The sequence below is a fragment of the Antrostomus carolinensis genome, unplaced genomic scaffold (genome assembly GCF_000700745.2).
Source record: "Antrostomus carolinensis isolate BGI_N321 unplaced genomic scaffold, ASM70074v2 scaffold19849, whole genome shotgun sequence".
Taxonomy (NCBI): Eukaryota; Metazoa; Chordata; class Aves; order Caprimulgiformes; family Caprimulgidae; genus Antrostomus; species Antrostomus carolinensis.
In genome coordinates this window covers 37,831-52,076 of record NW_010338089.1, presented here as the reverse complement: position 1 = coordinate 52,076, position 14,246 = coordinate 37,831, and the positions used below count along the sequence as shown (strand labels likewise).

General features: G+C 38.7%; 1 protein-coding gene across 2 annotated transcripts in view; it reads right to left on the bottom strand.

Moving 5' to 3' along the window:
* Window positions 1–1,995: 1,995 nt before the first annotated feature.
* The window catches only part of TEC (tec protein tyrosine kinase), a 31,376-nt gene continuing 19,125 nt past the window's right edge, over window positions 1,996–14,246 (bottom strand). Inside the window, exons 5-17 of one of the 2 annotated variants that reach the window (XM_010175399.1) lie at window positions 13,418–13,458; window positions 12,762–12,943; window positions 11,774–11,839; window positions 9,656–9,710; window positions 9,414–9,493; window positions 8,740–8,873; window positions 7,636–7,710; window positions 6,693–6,864; window positions 6,312–6,528; window positions 5,705–5,769; window positions 4,624–4,742; window positions 4,099–4,256; window positions 1,996–2,173 (exon numbers count right to left, since the gene is read on the bottom strand). In XM_010175399.1, coding sequence (XP_010173701.1) covers window positions 2,096–2,173; window positions 4,099–4,256; window positions 4,624–4,742; window positions 5,705–5,769; window positions 6,312–6,528; window positions 6,693–6,864; window positions 7,636–7,710; window positions 8,740–8,873; window positions 9,414–9,493; window positions 9,656–9,710; window positions 11,774–11,839; window positions 12,762–12,943; window positions 13,418–13,458 — 1,442 coding nt within the window. In that variant the 3' untranslated portion in view covers window positions 1,996–2,095. Of the gene's footprint in view, window positions 2,174–4,098; window positions 4,257–4,623; window positions 4,743–5,704; window positions 5,770–6,311; window positions 6,529–6,692; window positions 6,865–7,635; window positions 7,711–8,739; window positions 8,874–9,413; window positions 9,494–9,655; window positions 9,711–11,773; window positions 11,840–12,761; window positions 12,977–13,417; window positions 13,459–14,246 lie in introns of both variants that reach the window. The other variant, XM_010175400.2, reaches the window with a different exon arrangement.

The following is a 14,246-nucleotide window of genomic DNA, read 5'->3' as shown; positions in this document are numbered from 1 at the left end:
GACAGCTGCCTCCAGAAGTGTTCTGATCCTTTCCAGAATTAACCATCTAAGGCTACATTCAACTAAAAAGATGCTTTCATCTGGAATAGGTGCCTCACAGCTCCTGACATCCTAGGTAAGTATCAAACTGGGGTGCAAAGGAGTAGTCAGGGAAGGAAAGACAAGCTTAGCTTACCTTATATCTTCCACATTCCTTTTTCTACCAGAGATAGGAAACCCCTAGATTTTCCCCTTTAATAATACATGCTGTTGGTATTGATTGGGTAGTGGTTTGGACTCAACACTTTGACAGGTTGGTTTGCATAGTTGCAATAATCTTCTGAGACTTTGTCATTAAGAAAAAGGAAATAGGCATTTGAACTTTTTCTGACAGCTTGTAACTTTTCAATGGAAGAGCACGAGAAAAGGAAGGCACTTCTTCCAGGAAACAAGAGCATTCCTCCTTTTGAGCATAAAGACTTAGGCAAAACAGTGTGGGGATTGATCTAAGAATCTCCAAAACTGATTACAGAAATACTCAAATGCAACAATGATAGAAGGTATTAAAGCTAACTACAGTTACCCTTAGTACTCTGATTGGAAATAAAACTTCATCACACTCCTTCTCTGCCTACTTGCAAAAAAAAAAAAATAATTTTTTTTTTTCTAAAGTGTGCAATCTATTTTCTATTACACATGGCAAAAGAGCACAAGTAAAAAAATGAAAAATAAAATGTAATAGAGTTACTCAGGAGGTGGCTACGGCAAAACTGAACTGTCCACTAGTACAAAGTTAGATTAATTGAAACAGGCTTCAGCAAGGCTGTGGAGACATTAGCCTCTAGCAGAGGGAACAGGCCATGTACTTCTAAAGAGTTCAAGCATTTCTGCACTGAACATTTCATCATGGCCAAATTAACTTAAATATATATTCATACTACTATATATATATATGTAGTATAGGGTGTGTATACACACACACACATATATATGCACAGACTGTCATAGCACCATATTCACATGAACAATGACGTTGGCTTATGATGCACTGACAGTAAATTATTGGCAACACATTAGTTGGTTCCAAACAACAGTTAACATTCAGTTTATTCACACACACATGTAGTATGACATTTTCTGTTAGAAAAATTTCGGTAAGGACAGGTTAGATCACTGCACGTACAGATGACAGACAGAAAGAAGAGCCCTCCTTAAACACACTTGAGAGTTTACTTTCATTTACAACCCCATGTAACGAGTTGTGGATGTAAGTGAAGAGAGGACAAACTTCTGCTTGATAATTTCAAGAGGAAAACACACTTTATATAAATAAATGCATGGAATTTATATATTTACAATACATACAGCATATAAAATATTTTATAATTAATCCAAAACAAGGTACTATGGTACACTGACTACCCATTGTGCTGACTCTTTGACTTATTTTTCACAAGTAACCATGGGAGGCCTCTGGTTGAACAAACAGCCCAGAATGGCTTGGGGCATATCACGACTCAGTTCTGAAGCAAAGCTTTTTGAGTGTTACACTAAAGTGAAGACTTGTGCTGTTAACAACCTACTATGTGCAAATGAAAGAGGCACATTTTGTGTTCTTGATGTGTCATAAAACATCCATCAGCTGAGAAAAATAATGTTTCTGGAGAACCTCTGGAAACATTTCAATGTCAGTAAACAGCCATTTATAGATAGCTTCAATTTTTTTTTTAAGCATGCAAATCACTACTAATACTACTGCCTGTGTGAAGAGAAACTCAGAGAAGTGGACTGTATGTACATGAACCCAACCTGCTAAACGCAAGTTAGGCTCCTGGGCTTTGGCTACATTCTCTCTCTTCCTCCATAAAGAGCTCAACTTGCCAACTATGCAACGCTGACTTTTCAGAGAAAATAAAGAGATTGCTAGTATTGCTGAAGATACTGTGCTCATTTCCGAACACCGTGTAAAACTGTCCTTGCGCTGGAGTGGATCAGATATTACAGGTTCCCCATGCTGTATCCAGCAGCTTACAGGATCAAGCCTTTAAAAAGAAACGGTGATCCACATCTCTGGAAAGTGGCTTCTTTCTTGTACTTGTGCTGCTGTTGTCTTTTTTCAGAAAGCATCTTCACCCTCTGCCATGTCAATGATTGTGTGAAGCAAGTCTTCAAAAGTTGGGCGTCCCTCTGGTTTCTAAAAATAAAAGCATGGAAAGCTGTGATCAGAAAGCAACAAAGTTGTGTTGGTTTTGATATGTGTTGCTTAATCTCAGTAAGTGCCTTTTTTATATATATATACTTTGAAAAAGCTTAAATAGGTGTTGTTGGACTACACTCTTCATATAATGAATTATTTTTCATCTTTCTTCCCCATCCCCACCTCCCCCAATGAATTGTTCCAATCTATTTTTACGCAAGTTGTTCATGCTCCTAAGAATTTTGAGTGCCACTCTCTGAAGCCTCCTTTACTTCAATGTTATTTTTTCAAGTCTGAAATGACACTGCATCATAGACTTATGCAATGGCATCCTTCATGTACTGTATTTATTTTCTATAGAGTTCCTTATGTGTCATAACATCCTGTTTCGTTTAAATACAGCAATACACTGAAGTAATCTCTTCGCTGACCTGGCTGACACAGTTAATTTAGCATCTTCTGAATGTCTGGATAACTCACACTTTTCCTCCATTTATCAGCCTCTTAAGTTTTGTATCACCTGCTGAATTTTGAAGCCTCAGTATTCACTTCCATCTACAAATCATTAGTAGACTTATTAAACAAGGACTGAGTTACCTATAGTTAATCATATTTTATGACAAAGATTGACAGTATCTTGCCATTACTTGTGTCCTGTTTGTGATTCATAAATATCTTGCTCTCCCACATGAAGACTGCTTAGATTTTATTGTTGTTTATTGTTAATAATTCCTGATGAAATTAATAAATTTTTAATCAGTTTATTGATGCTCATATAAATCCTACAAATACATATTAATATTCTAAGAGCATTAACAAATAACTTATCATTATCTTCCAGGTAATTTATTATTCCATTTTAACAACCATTTCAAGCAGGTTACCAATACAAACCAAACTTAATGATCTGTAGTTTCTTAGCTCCTGTGAGTATCTTTTTTTGAACTACAGATATATTTGTCATTCTGCAGCCCTCCAGGGCACCGGTGTTTTTAATGTATTTTTTTGCTGCATAAACCAACAAGTTTCTAAGTTTTAGATCTCGACCAGTTGGCTTGATGACTAATTGCTCTCTGTTCCAGCAGCTTCTCCTCCAAGACAAGTGTCAGACAGTATGACATCTTTATTACTGGAAAAGAGCACATCTTCCCCAGCACTCACTGTGGCAAAGACTAACCAGAAATACATCACGTAGCTCCTTCCAATCTTGGTTTACTTGATTGCTCTCTAAAAATTAGAGGTATTTCATCAAATGTATGTATCCTCTTAGAGACTTTCTGCATAATACTACAAAAACTGTTTTATACTGATTTAGTTGATAAAGTATTAAATTTGGGTTTTCTGCCCCTTTGACTTCTGTGAAAATTGTGCAGTCAGTATCTTTCAGGAGGATTAATAGTAGAGTGTACTTTTATCTTTCTTTATAAACCTTGGGATTTGTATTTAGATTCAACTGAAAGTTAATCTATATTTCCTATATAATTTACAACCACGTAATGAAGTGTTCCTTTAAAAATATTTTCAGTCATTCTGGTATGTTTCTGTAATGATTAATAAACTGAGGCAATATAAAATCAGATTCTCCACCTCTGGGCCATTCTGACTGAAGTTTTTTTTTGCTAGCAGTATTTGTACACAGATATAATTGTGACCAGCACAGATTTAGCAATTATTTAATTTAGTTACTAAACACCTTTTCATACTTAATCTGTCAGTCCATTTATTTAATAGAAATTTCCTTGGTAGTTTTTCTTATCACAGCTCTAGTTCAGCTGCAAACCAGGGGGAGATCTTTATCTTAGCAAGAAACACATGAATAGCTGAGAGCGCTGGATACAACCAAAATGCTGCAATAGAGATTAATTGCTGTTGCTAAATTGACCTTTTTTCAACTCAAAGACAAAAAAATAAAAAGTATATACCTCTTGCCAGCACATCATCATCATTTCATACACCTGCTTACAGGCTAGTTTGGGCCGATACAAACGATGTCCTTGGCTAACCATCGTTACCACTTCATAGTTGGAGCTTTTTTCAAAGGGCATTTTTCCTTCCGTAAATACTTCCCACATTAAAACACCTAAAAAAAAAAAAAACAAAACAACACAAACAAACAAAAAAAATAAGAAAATAAGCAAATAACTTCTTAAAAATATATGTTGATTTTGAGCCCTGGACTCAGGATTTCTGATAGATAAATAGTTTGAGATCTATATTCTAGAAAGTGTTCACATGTGTCATTGCTGAAAACATCTTATTCTCGTAGCATGGGTTTTGATAAGTAACAGTTCTAAAGGTTTCTGTGGAACTTTACACAAGCATAAATCCCCAGCAAATGGTTTCTCTGAGCTTCTTCTCAGATGTCTGAATCCTTCCCAGTAACTGGAGATTAACTTCTATTGATAAAATGTAAAAACAGTGCATTCTTTTAATGATGAACATCTTACCAAATGACCAGACATCTGACTTGCTGCTGAATCGGCTATAATTAAAAACTTCGGGGGGACACCATTTCACAGGAAATTTAGCCCCTGAGGAGCTTGTGTATTGATCATCAAGGACATACCTAAAAAAATTAAAAAAAAAAAAAGAAAAGAAAACCACAATATCCTTCAGCCTGCAAATTACAATTTAGATTTGGGTTTGCATATTAGAAGCTCATATTGCCACCTAATGGCCATGACTGTTAGCATCACACAACAAAAATAGCTTCTCTGTGCAGTACTAAGGTTTCAGTCAAAACTCAGTTAATTTTCTTGCTCTGTTTCTCACCAGCCACTCTGATTTCAGGTGTCACAGGACATACAAGCTCAGAAACACAGAAGAGTGGCAACAGCCAAGAGCATGCTGCTTTAACACCTTCCTTGTAAGTGCTGCCCTCCACCTCCTGCCTTGCCCACATATCACCCACCTGATGTAGCACCTGCAGGTGCTAACAAGGGCAGGAAATTAACCCCTCTCCATGTCTCAGCACCTCCCAGCACTTTGGCTGGCAAGACGCAACTCTAGAGGATCTACCCTAAGAGGATCCCAAACTCACTGAACAACCTCTTTCTATCATTTATTTACCAAAATACAGATTAATAACAACTACCTCTGCAGCACAAGCTCTGCTGTCTGAGACACAAGCTCTCATGTGCCTCCTGCATCACTACAAGATTAAAATTTGTAAGATTTTCACAGATGTTGCAGGAAGTTGCTAACAGAAGGCCAGTTAAGACCACAGAATCAGTTCAAAGTCAGGCTTCTCATAGCAAGTGCTAGACACACTTACTTCTCTAGAGAATAAACTGCCTAGTTTTTATTTTCCAGAATTAAAATGAGTAAGGAAATTGACACAAGACCACAGAACGAACAAGCTTTAAAGCCACTGGAAAAAAATGAACCAAGGGATGTTCCCTAGAGAGGTCAAAAAAGATCATTTTTTGCCTGTAATTTTGCTGGGCATGCATTGCCTTATGGTTTAAGTACAAGGGTTAGGTGAATTTTCCCAAATCCCCACAAATGTGTTTGCACACTCGGCCATACCTTGTCATTCCAAAATCCGACACTTTGACCACTCCCGAGTCGCTCACCAAGCAGTTCCTGGCAGCCTGCAAAGGGAGTGGTTAGAGTTGGATGAAAAACCTGCAGTCTTCTGCAGACAAATTACAACGGTCTAATGAGAACTTTGTCCTCATTGCTTAGCAAGTTCACTGATTGACTAAGTTCAGTGGTATATTCTGATTATAAAAGGTACATGTGCATTTGCTCTCGATAGTATTGTTTTTGACAACTAAAACATTCTGTAAAAAAATCACCAGCAAAACTTAGCATCTCAAGGGATTAATGAGTGGTGAAAATGGCACTAATACAGAACAGAGATATGCTATTATATCAACACAAATAGCTATTAAGTCTTTATAAAAATTTCAGAGATCCTTTATTCCATTTTCTTGAGAGAGAGGAACCTCTAATCATTTTCTGTACAGAGCAATTTAGAGACTCAATTAGACCCTAAAGAGCCAACTTCAACTACTTATAATCATTCTCCAAGAACAAAAGCAGTTATTTACAAACAGATTGTTTCAAAGATGAATAGGTAAGTTAAAAAAAAAAAATTCAAAGAGGAGTGTATTGCCTAATGGGATGTTACCAGGTCTCTGTGGATAAAGCTGTTTCTCTCCAGGTACTCCATTCCCTCACATACATCTTGGCACATAGTGAGCAGGACATCTTTACTCAAAACTCCTCGTTTTTGTCTCAGGTAATTGAGAAGGCAGCCGTGCTCCATGAACTCTGTCACAATGTAAATAGGTCTCTGTTGTGTGCACACACCATACAGCTGAACTAATTTAGGATGTGTTAGCTTCCTGAAAAGATTGAGATCATGTCGTTATTACTTCCTCCACCCAGTGCTAGCTCTCCACCCCACAAAACTGCAAAAATATCACCTGCCCCAAGTGTTCTATTTATAATCAGTATATGGCATCAGAGGCCTAGAACCAGCAATAAAAGTGTCAAGCACGCAACTCACATCATTACTTTAGCTTCTTCAATGAAATCCTCTTCATACATTGCACCTTCCCGAATTGCCTTGATGGCCACTTTATACTGTGCCCTCCATTTCCCAAGGCGCACTACACCAAACAGACCGCTCCCCAGTTCTCTCATGAACGTCAGTTCTGAGGGATTAATTTCCCATTTCTCTATAAAACAAAACAAACAATAGCCCATGACTCCTGTATTAACGAACCCACCAAACCCATAGGTGATAAGGAAAAGGAAAGGGAAACTGGATTACGAGTAAATTAGTGAATTCAGGGAGAAAACATCTTAGAATTAACTTGAAAACTAAACACTTTATACCTCACAAAACAAACTTTTAGGTAGATATGACCTTTAAGCAGCTCCTGACCAAAACAGAAGGTAAAACTCAAACTTTCTTGAGGCCAGTAATTACATGCTGATGTTATCAGACTTGATTTCAACGAGTTGCCATCATAGAAAGTTGTGCCAATGAGTAGAAGCTGCTCACATCACCTGATGTGCCAATGCTTAAAACAGGTTATTCCAAATTTATATTAACAACAACAAAAAAAGTAACCCCTCCACAAAGATCAAAGTGCCAAGGTTGAGTCAGAATTCTGGAGGTTTATGAAGGAGCCCAAGGTGCAGCTCTTTAATCAGGCAGAGCTCCAGGTGTCCACAGAAGCATGGAGGAAGATGCCAAGGAATTCCCCTGGAGCACCAGTGACATGTTCTGCCTCTCCTCACTGCTCCCCTTGGCACCACATGCCATGATGCCTTTGCCTGCTGATCCTCTGTGCAAGGATTCTGAAGGTAAAACTTGGATCCACGTAAAATAGTATAGCAGATCACAGTACAAAATTTGGTCTTTTCAAAATTTAGAAAATATTGTAGCATCTTAATATACATAAAATAATTTTAGAAGATGAACATAGATAACAAGCAATTACCATAGCTGAATCCTGCCGTTGTTGGTGCTGTCGTCTTCTTTGGGGTCACTGGGTAACGCAGTCTGGTAACGAGACCTAAGGTTCAATGATAATTCAAGAGACAGTTTACTTCTGAAATAGTGCCAGGCAGCAAATCAGCCACTTGTTCACTGCAAACTTCAACAATGATTAACAAAAAGCTTATCATTATCTACAGCTTTGACCACGTTTTGTGCTATTGCACTGTGTTGACTAATCAAAGTGGCTGCAAGAGCTGCACAGGAGCACTCACTGCTCACTGCGTCTAACTTGTTGCATCTTCTTTACTGGCGAGAGGTGAATATAGATATATGCATACATATTCATGCTTTACAGTTATGCTATATAGCATATCAAGCAGGTAAAGAATGAGGGCCCCTCTGAGGATCCCTTTCATAAATTCGATCAGAAAGATTATCTAAAACTCACAATGTGATTTTTGATCATTTCTGTTTCACACATAAAAATCCCACTAGTTTCAGATTTTATATATACAAAATGCTGCATATTCTGAATATTCTCCTAAAATCTTGTCAGAACTCGGTATGACAATTAAAAATAAGTTACAATAAATCAGTTATAATAAATCAAAAGCAGCGTTATGTTTTTGGAGTATATTTTTCAGAAAGAATATCATCAGGAAATGCTGCATCATCTGAGTTTGATATAAACATCTGGAAGCTAGAGCTCATGAGGGAAATTTATACCTACTTTTTACAGTAGGTAAAAAGCTAGTGCCTGGAGAGTATTCTGAGGAAGTACCATCCCTATCCATCTGCTGTGGGTTACAGGCAGCTAATAAAGACACTATGTGGAGCAAAATGAACAGTTTTTCCTGACTCGATACAGCTATTCTTCTGCTACTCTGGGGACAGTAACATATTTATTCTTTTTTTTTTTTTTTTTTTTTTACAGAAAACCTTTCAAATGATTGTCTATATTGAAAAAAATGAAAATGTAATGTCTCATTACTTCCCTGAAAAAGAAGGATCTATAAAAACCTAAAAACTTTAATTAAAACCCTAAAACTCCTCACACTGCTTTTCAAATCAACCCTAAGTGACAGAAAAAATCCAGTTCATCTACCTGCTGCATTATGTTTATGATACTCAATTATTTCTGGAATGGAGTTAAAGAGATGTTTCTCTGCGAGGTAGTACTGTTTTGGTGATGTCACCGTTTCTTTTATGTGGTAGTGTCTTATTCCTGATGAACCTTCTCTGGAAAAAGAGTAACAATAACAATTAGCAATAATACAGTATCATTTGTTGTGAACTTTTTACAAGGAGCACATTGACTAGGAAACCAAAAGGGTCAGCACAGATGGCCAATGTCATATGCTTCAGGAACAGCTTGAATATCAAAGATCCCAAGCCTGGTGACTCACTTTCATCTCAGTGCTCAACTAAGTTGAAGATTAACCCCTAAAAGGTTAATCTTCAGCCCAGTGAGCTCCTGGATCCACCTCACCACACACCGACGCAAACACTTGGGCTGGCGGGAGGGATGAGACTGAATTGGGTGGGAGAGCAAGACCTCCTTCTTTGGGTGAAGTAGGTTCAGGTCTACACTGGATTAAAGCAAACACGACCAAACCATGGAGTCAAGAAGCCCGTTTTAGTCATTTGCCTTATCTATCACAGCAACCCTCATTTCCTTATTGAGCTCTCTCCTGGGCTTTCCTCCAGCCCATGGATTTGGATACTGATGCAACTGGATTCGGACGAGACACGGTGTGCAGGGCACCCACAGAAACTCACCCTCCAAATTTTGTATAAAGGGAAACTGTATACAGGCCAGGCTGACTTGAGTCTCTCACCACAAAGCCACCTTCTTTATCCTAAAACACAAGCACATCAACAGTTTTGTACAATGGGTTTTAAGCTGTATGTCTCTTCTACTTGTTCTGTGATTTGCCCATGCCACAACAAGCCTCTGCTTTAATAAAAGAAACTAGTTTAAGCAAATTTCATGGTTAACACTGCAAGGCCACTGTGCTCACCTCATTTCTGAGGAGCTGCTCCGCCTTGCTTCTGTTCAGGTTTCTGCTGTACCACCTGCAACACAACATTAGTAATCAAAACTTCTCCAAGGTTCATGATTTACCTAAAACGCTTGAAGCAAAGTATTACAAAGCTACAGATTCAATAATTTTATAAGTGAAGGTCAAGAACTGAACCTTTGTTAATGTGCAAAAGTCAGTCTCTATTACATTACGCAGTTATCCCATAAAAAAAAATGCCCTGAAGCAAATCCAGTGAGATCCCACAGAAACCAGTAACGTTCAGGTAATTGAACTAATTTTTTGACAAAAACACTTCTCAAACGTACACCAGTTGATAGCTTTAGCTGCTCTGAACAGCAGCCCGAGGGCAGGCTGGCAGCACGGAGGAAGCTGCTGCCTGCACACCGGCCAAGCCACCTGCAGAGCCAGCTGCTGGACTCCTAATTCATTCAACAACTGCACAGTTCTGGTTTTCCAGGGAGGACCCACCTACCAAAGAGGAGGTTGAAAGTGAATTAAATGTCATGGTTGCACACCCCTGAGCTGGGTGCTGCCACAGAAGCACCGACATTTCAGCCAGCTGCAGTGAACAATATAAAAAGAAAAAACACGCAGCTTGTGAATGCCGCGGTGCAATCGTTTTGAGCTATGCTGTCACAGGGGTCACCGAGCAGGGAAGTGGCACAGCAGCCTCTAATCAAGTTCTGCTGTTTTGGAGATAGTGGTTTCTTGCAGTTGGTAGACGACCTGGAGTAATCCTCCCTGGACCGTATTGTGATGCAGAAGTACAGCCCCAAGGTGGTAAGGCACAAAGTGGCTGGACCAGATAAGGCAGCCCACTTCCTTCCTTCCCTTTCTGCCAGCCCCGCAGCCCAGCCCAGAAAAGGGCAGGGCTCTTAGCAAGAGCCACAAAGATGAGAACATAACACAGAACAATTAATTCCCTCTAGTAAGGCAGAGAGCAAAATAGAACCATAGAACAGAATCACAGAATCACAGAACAGTTTGGGTTGGAAGGGACCTTAAAGATCATCTAGTTCCAACCCCCCTGCCATCAGCAGCGACACCTTCCACTAGACCAGGTTGCTCAAAGCCTCATCCAACCTGGTCTTGAACACTTAAAGGGAGGGGGCATTCACAACTTCTCTGGGCAACCTGCTCCAGTGTCTGACCACCCTCACAGTGAAGAATTTCTTCCTAATATCTAATCTAAACCTACCCTCTTTCAGTTTGAAGCCATTTCCCCTTGTTCTAGCGCTACCTGCCCTTGTAAAAAGTCCCTCTCCAGCTTCTTCTTCCCAGAAGAAATTTTACCTTCTGTCAAAACACAGCAGTAGGAGCCATACATGGCGGAGAATAGAGTTCTGGAGCTACTAATGTGGTTTTGTAAACTGGTTTTATTTCCTTACAGCTCCACTTTATCTATAAGTCATTAAATACATCTTAAGCTCTCAGGCACTTTATGCTATACTGAAATTTGAATATCAAGAACAAGAGGCTTGGAGACCACAGTGTTAAATTCTATACTGATGCTATTAAATAAATACTCCATAACTAAACACAACTGGAAAAAATAGCTGATAAGTTTTTTTTTTAATAGCTGATAAGTTACATGCATACACTGAGACTTATAATGCATCAAGTGATATATTTTCTTGAAAATTAGAGCTGCCTTCCAAAATCTCTGATCTGTTATGTTTACTTTGAATGATTTCCACTTTTTTCTATTCCACTATCTTACTGCAACACACTTGGGATAGGCATGTCACTCTATTTAAAAAAAAATAATAATCAGCACACTTATAATGGGTAAATTTCCTTTAAAGTTTCACTTAGTCTATCAGAGAATTGGGAGGGGTTTTTTGCTTTTATAGTAATAGCCTAAAAACTACATGCCTGATGGATATCTCATTTATCTACATTATATAGCACAGCAAAAAAAGAAGAGGAGAATCAGAACAATATATGCATATTTCAAATATTTACATTTAGTCTCTGAGATCAGTAATATCATATGTAAATTATTGCCTTTGAAACTTTAAAAATACTTTGTAATGCTGAAAGCATAGCTTTCATTTTATGAACTTCTAGATTTTAATTCAAATATTCACTTACTCATATTGATCAAGGTTGTTGGACTTCTTTCCTGTTACATAGTTGCTTGGAATATAGCCTTGTTTTCTAAAAAAAAATAAATAATATATATAAATATATATACAATCTGAGTGAAAATATGTAAAAATGCATGCCTAGAAGACAGTGTTTGATTTTGCTAATTACCAATAATTTATTTATTAGTGACCCACCCACTCTACTGCTCATTATACAGAAACTCATTTTCTGCATTAGCATTTCCACATTTATTTTCACTGCACCTCAAGGAGTGACACGGGCAGAAGTGCCCGAGAAAAGCAGCGGAAGGGGTGAAGAAGAGTAACCCTCTGCTGCTCTGTCACTTCTGCGCTCAGAGGTCCCAGCCAGTCACTGGAAACACGTTTGAAGCCTGTTTGGAGCATTAACATTGCAATAGGGACCTGACAAATATTGAAGTATGGAAACTTTCACCTTTAAAACTGCGGGGAAAAAATTTAATCCAGGGTATGTAAAATTGTAGTCATTAAGGCATCTCACTGCAACTCTCAACTCATTCAAAGACTGCCCCTAATGATCCAGCTATTAAATAAGATTATGATTATTCAAGTCTGGAAGTCAGAGCCTGGTGAGCTGATTGTTAACCATATTGCTCCCTAATGAGCCATTCCCCAGGGAAGCAGGAGTACTGAGCAGGAGTACTGTACCAGTCTAGCAAGGTTTTGCAAGTTGGCTGATGCTTTAATTGGAAAGTTATAATGTCTGACAGGAAATATAAATGTAAAAGCTTTCAATTCTGCAACCATCTTTGCACTCAGGCCCCACAATCTCCTGAGAACCACACTTTAAAAAATAAGTTTCTAAGTGAGAATAAAGATATGGATGAGATTTCAGGCCTGGGGTCCAAAGTGGGGCTTAAAACAGTTATTTGATGACATAGTCAATATAAACTACTATAACATGGAAATAGCCTTACCAACTTTATAATGAAAAATAAGGAATTCTTGTTTACCCATATTTGTCTCTTGCCTTCCACCAGTGAAGGTCGTTCTTCTCAATCACCGTGTATTCTTCACCTTTCTCTAATCTTAAGTCATGATGCTCTGTAGGCTCAAAGTCATACATTGCTACCACTATCTCCTCCTCTTCATTGCCATTTTCTTCTACTGGAGGAACAGGTGGTGGAGGCCTTCGCTGAAAACAACCCAACATTATTATCATCTCCCTCTGCTCCATCGTTCCACCCCACCCACCCTGACCATGACACCAGAGCAAACCAGCCAAGCATCCCAGAGGCAAAAGCTGAGCTAGTTCTGGGTTGCCCCAGGAATGAGCTGTGCTGGCCCGGGAAGGCAGCCAGAGTGTGTGGCAGGCCACCCAGGTGCTACCCGTGGGGCTGGCTCACCCTGCAGCTCCACAGCTGCCAGCAAAGGACAACACTGGCTGGCATTTGCATTTCTACTGCCTGTCCCACCAGCAGTATCGACACAGCTATTAGGTGCAGCTAAATTTCAATGGGATTTTTTCCACCCTGATACAGAGCAGGATACACATTGACACATACAGAAATAGACCTTTGCCATAGGATATGGAATGAACCTCAGGAAACACCAGCACCATCTCAAAACTCAACAATTATCTATTCAATATTTTAAAGACACTACCTACCGCATTTTTTTCTGGCATTGGAGAGGGAAATCTCATTACACCTAGAAATAGAGCATAGGAAAGGATCTGTGTCTGTCCATTTAGCTATAAATTTAAAAACTGAATAAGAGGTTTAAATTTCAGATAAGGTTTTAATATCTTAACTAGCCTTCAGGATAGTTTAGTAAGTCAGATAGAAAAGGCAGCTCTAGTTAAGCATTAGGAAAACATTGATTAAATATTATTTCAAAAACATCAGAATTCAGTCAGCAGGCTACATTCACCACAGGATTTGGCAATATCTGTGCCACACCTGAGAGTGCCCATGCAGAGATCCCTGAATCAGCCCTCAAATGCAGAAATATATGAGAAATTAAAAATAGATAGAGATAAAAAAGGTATATAAAAAGGAAGCAGTGTTATTCTCACCATGATAATCTAAAGGTCTGTTCCTATCAACATCTGTTATTCTAAAAAAATAATACCCCTCCTGACCCTTGCTTTGCTAAATAAGGCATAAACACTGCATGCATTTTTTATCACGTCTCTCGGGTCCTAGAGTATTTTTTCCTCCTGTGCTGCTTTTTTCCCCACTTAAAAGGTTGAGCTATATGTCAGGTTTTACATTGTCCTGCCAAATAAGGCTGACCACGAGCCTCTGTTTATTCTTCAAGTACTCTGATGCAACTAGATCCCCAGGTGCCCACCATTCCCATTAAAACACTGATGTAGGAAACCATTCAGGCACTGCTGATTTCACTAGAAAGTAAGCAATGGCTTAATTTCTTTTCCTACGATGGAATTTTCCTTAAATTGAGGACTAAATTGCAGTATTACAATGAGGGTCACA